At 36.3% G+C, this 5343-nt stretch overlaps 1 protein-coding gene across 1 annotated transcript; it reads left to right on the forward strand.

Moving 5' to 3' along the window:
• The first annotated feature begins 3468 nt into the window (after nt 1-3468).
• LOC107062578 (uncharacterized mitochondrial protein AtMg00810-like) lies at nt 3469-4101 on the forward strand. Its single transcript, XM_015313373.1, has one exon. It carries the CDS (start codon nt 3469-3471, stop codon nt 4099-4101), a length of 633 nt encoding a protein of 210 aa, XP_015168859.1.
• Nucleotides 4102-5343: the final 1242 nt, after the last annotated feature.

Genomic DNA, 5343 nt, shown 5'->3' on the forward strand with positions numbered 1-5343 from the left:
TAAGATTTTATTCTTATCTCAATTCAGCTTCTAGGTTCTGAAAATTACTCATTATGGAGCAAATTCTTGAAGCTTGTTTTACTTGGCAAAAATAAGCTAGGTTTTCTGTTAGAAACTTATACTAAGGGCATGTATCCTTCCTCCATGCATGATCAATGGGAGAGATGCAATGCTATTGTTCTAGGTTGGATTATGAATACTGTGTCTAAAAGTCTAGTTAGCACTATGATCTATGGATCTGATGCACACATTATTTGGGAGGATCTTCGTGAAAGGTTTGATAAGGTTAATGCTTATAGGGCATTTTACCTTCACAAAGAGATTGTCACTTTGTCTCAGGGAACTGCTTTTGTATCCAATTATTTTTCCAGGCTGAGAGAACTTTGGGATGAATTTGAAACATTTATGCCACCTCCCTCATGTGCATGCCCTGAATCCAAACAATATGCAGAACATTTTCAATTTCAGAAGTTACGGCAATTTCTGATGGGTCTAAATGAGTCTTATGCTCATGCTAAGAGTCAGGTCTTAATGCAAATTCCTGTACCAAATGTTAATCAAGCCTATGCTATGATTATTAATGTTGAAAGTTAGAGGATGAATGGTGCTAGTAGTAGTTCCTCATCTACAGAATTTCCCTCTGAAACTGCTCTTATGAGTAGCAGAATGTCTGGTCATGGTGGATATCATAACAGTGGTGGTCCTAGTTCAGGACCTGCTTACTATCCCAGTAATGGTGCCAATGGCAATGGTGGTTATAGATCTAGAAATAATGGTGATGCAAAGCCTGGGGGAAGATCACAACTCTATTGTGACTACTGTCATTACAGGGGACATACAAATGAGTCTTGCTACAAGCTTCATGGCTATCCTAAGAAGAAAGGAGGTCCTCTTTCTCATGCTAACAGTGCTGCTGCCGGAGGACACCAACTTCCTGAAAATGGAGCCTATGATGATTCCTTTGTAAGTCCTAATGCTAAGTCCTATGGTACCTCCACTAACAGTTCCTCAGCAGGTATACAAGGCATACCACTCTTTACACATGAACAATACAATCAAATAATACAAATGTTGAGCAAAGGAAAAAAGCAAGGAAGTAGGTACTATGGCTAATGTTGCAACTGCAAGCTCCTCAGGTACTCTTACAGCTCTTATGTTTGATGTGGTTCATTCCAACTGGATTATAGATACAGGTGCTTCAAACCATATGGTTCACAATTTTAGTCTTATGAAATAGTGTACCAACCTTGGAGATAAGAGTGATATGAAAGTAAATTTGCCAACTGGTGCTCAGGTGGCTATTAGTCATGTTGGAGATTCACTAGTTCTTAAGGATAAACTAGTGAATGGTGTTCTCTTTATACCAGATTTTCATTATAATCTACTCTCTGTCTCTCAGTTAACTAAACAACTAAAGTGTGCAGTACTATTTTTTCCTGACTTCTGTATCTTTCAGGATCTCTTTAATGGGAGGGTCCTGGGGATTGGTAAGGAAGATCAAGGTCTATATCTTCTCAACACAGAGCTACAACCAAGTACTTCACAAGACTATATTACTAGGAACTCATGTATCAGTTCTCCTATTAGTCTTACTTCTGTCTGTTCATTATCTTGTCTTTGGCATAAGAGACTTGGGCATTCCCCTCTTACAGTTCTCAGTAGAATAAAGTGTTTACACAATGTACCTATGAAAGACCATAATTGTACTGTTTGTCCTATTGCAAAGCAAACAAGATTACCATTTCCTACAAGTGTGTCTATATCTAATTCTTGTTTTGACATAGTGCATGTTGATGTATGGGGCCCTATAGGGTTCCTAATTATGATGGAAAGAGGTACTTCTTAACATTGGTAGATGACAAATCCAGATATACTTGGATTTTCTTAATGCACACTAAGTCTGATTCTATTGTTTTGTTGAGAGACTTTCTCTGTATGGTCAAGACTCAATTTGGAACCACTATCAAGTGTATAAGATTAGACAATGAAACTGAAATTTTCAATTCTCAAGTAGATGCTTTGTTCAGAGAGCATGGGATTTTGCATCAAAGTTCATATGTTCATTCCCCTCAACAAATGGTGTAGTTGAGAGGAAACACAGATCCATACTTGGCATGGCTAGAGCTTTAAGATTTCAGGTTTGTATTCCTATTAGATTTTGGGGTATGTGTGTTTCTACAGCAGTATACATTCTTAATAGATTACCTACCATGTTGCTCAAAAGCAAGTCCTCATATGAGATGTTATTTGGACATGCTCCATCTCTTAGTTATCTGAGAGTTCTTGGTTCTTTATGTTATGCTACTGATCCTAAAAGGCTTGATAAGTTTGCTCCTAGAGCTATTCCTGCCATTCATATGGGTTATTCTTCTACTCAAAAGGGTTATATTTTGTATGATTTCAGCTCCAAAACCTTCTTTGTGAGTAGAGACACTGTGTTCAAAAAAGAGATATTCCCTTTCAAAGATCTCAAGTCCTATCCTGATCCTTTGTTTCCTATTATTACTCTTCCTGATGATTCAGTTCCTGAGATGTTTGTTCTTAGTTCACCTTCTTCTTCTCAGTCTCCCACACTTGTTAGAATTGATGTTCCTTCTGAAGCCACTACCTCTGAAAATGTTGTTCCTTCTGTTGCTCCACCTAGGAGGTCCTCTAGGCAGTCTAAACCTCATGTTTGGTTAGACACCTATGTTACTCCCAAGGCCAAAACTGCCTGTCTATATCCTATTTCCACTTATGTTTCCTATTCAATTTTATCACCTGCCTATAGAGTCTCTCTTCCTGCTTATTCTGCAACTTCTGAACCTCATACATACTCAAAAGCTTGTCGAGATCCTCTTTGGGTGGCTGCTATGCATGATGAAATTACTGCTCTTGAAAGTAATGGTACTTGGTCTATTGTTTCTCTTCCTACTGCTAAGGTTGCTGTTGGTTGTAAATGGGTGTTTAAGATTAAATACAAGGCTTCAGGGGAAGTTGAGAGATACAAGGCAAGGCTTGTTGCTAAAGGGTATAGTCAACAAAAGGGCCTAGACTTCACTGAAACCTTTTCTCCTGTTGTAAAAATGGTTACTGTTAGGTCTATAGTTGCTCTTGCTGCCTCTTGTGGATGGTATATTTTTCAGATGGTCTATAGTTGCCCTTGCTGCCTCTACAAGGTGATTTTCCTGAGGAGGTCTACATGCAAATTCCTGAGGGTTTTGCAAACCAGGGGGAGAAACACATGGTTTGCAAGCTTCACAAGTCCTTATATGGACTAAAGCAAGCCCTTAGACAATGGAACCTAAAACTTACTGAAGCACTGATTGATATGGGGTTCCTGCAATCTCATTATGACTACTCATTGTTTACAAAGAGAGTAGGGAAGGAACTCCTTGTCATACTTGTATATGTGGATGATCTTTTGGTCACTGGTAGCAACTTAATTCTCATACAATAAGTTAGAAAGGACTTGCAACATGGTTCAAAATGAAGGATCTTGGAGAGTTGAAATATTTCCTTGGAATTGAATTTTCCAGAAATGCAGATGGTATTCTTATGAATCAGAGAACATATGCACTTGGACTTGTATCTGAACTTGGGTTAGCAGGGTGTAAACCTGCATCCACTCCTTTAGAGTTCAATCATAAGTTGACATCAACTGTGTTTGATGAATGCACAGGAAAAAATGCAGAAGATATAACTCTTGATGATTATGGAAAATATCAAAGATTGATAGGTAGGTTATTGTACTTGATTATGAGTAAGCCTGATATTGCCTTTGTAGTTCAGGTACTTAATCAATACATGCACTCACCAAAGACATCTCATATGGAAGCAACACTTAGAGTGGTGAGATACATAAAAGGTACAACAGGTCTTGGTCTGTTCATGCCAAGCAACAATGTGCCTGAACTTGTGGCTTACTGTGACTCAGACTGGGGTGCATGTATAGAGTCCAGAAAGTCAGTGACTGGTTACATAGTCAAGCTAGGAAGTGCCTTGGTGTCTTGGAAAGCAAAGAAACAAAACACAGTGTCAAGAAGTTCTGTAGAAGCAGAGTTCAGGAGTATGGCCACCACAGTAGCTGAGATAGTTTGGCTGAAAGGGTTGTTCAAATAGTTGGGAGTAGAAGTTAAGCTGCCTGTTCAGTTGTTTTGTGATAGTAAAACTGCTATTCAAATAGCAGCACATTCTATCTTCCATGAAAGAACAAAACACTTTGATATAGACTGTCATTTTGTAAGGGAGAAGATCATGGAGGGACTCATTCAGACTCAACACATAGGAACTAAGGAGCAACAAACAAATATACTCACTAAAGGATTGTGCAAGCCTCAACATGAATTGTTAATTGACAAGCTTGGAATGAAAAATGTATTTTCCAATTCTCAGCTTGAGGAGGAGTGTTGAGATTATGTAAATAAACAATTTAACTAATTAATTGAAGGTATTTGAATAGTTAGTTATAGGAGCTAGTTACAAGTTAGTTAGAAAAGGAATCTTAGTTAGTTAGACTTTCTTTGTATTATCTGTGTATATATTCAGCACTTCATACAGATTGAATGAAACAAATCTGTAATTCATTCTCACAAATACTCTCTAAGCTTTCTTCACTCCCATTAATGGAGGTTCTCAACATAATCAATTGCGAAATAAACGCAATAACTATACTATAATCAATTGCGAAACTAAAATTTTCATAAATTCTTTTTTTAATATTTGTTACATTCCAAAAAGTCAATTTTATATAATACTTTCTTTGTCTCAATTTATGTGGCGCTTTTCATTTTTCGAGAGTCAAACAGTTAAAGTTTGATCAGAAATTTGTGCGTGGAATCTTCAATTTTTTTGAAATGAAAGTTATATATTTGTAAAGTACGTAAAAAGTACTACAAGTCACAATAATTGACAATTCAAAATAATTAAAGGGAAAAGGGCCCGATAAACCCCTCAACTTTGCCATTTAGAGCTAATATGCACATCGTTATGAAAGTGGCTCATATATACCCTAATGTTATACAAACGTCTCTCATATACCCCTACCGTTACAAATTGAGCTCACATATACCCTTCATTTAACGGAAGTGAAAAAATTAGTTTTAAATTTATAATTTTGACTTTTATTTTAAAAAAATAAATCATTTAGGGGTATATATATATATATGATCCTTCTAGCAAAGTTCAAGATATATTTTAATCTTTTCATACATTAATTTTTTTTTGACTTCTTTGATTATCATTATTTGAGTTTCTTATTTTTTTTCTTTCATTCCTTAGTGTAAAAGAAAAAATTTAAACTATTTTTTGTGTAGCTATATTATAATTTAAAACTATTTTTCGGCTATATTGTAATTTAGTATT

This window comes from Solanum tuberosum, unplaced genomic scaffold (assembly GCF_000226075.1).
Source record: "Solanum tuberosum cultivar DM 1-3 516 R44 unplaced genomic scaffold, SolTub_3.0 scf00234, whole genome shotgun sequence".
Lineage (NCBI taxonomy): Eukaryota > Viridiplantae > Streptophyta > Magnoliopsida > Solanales > Solanaceae > Solanum > Solanum tuberosum.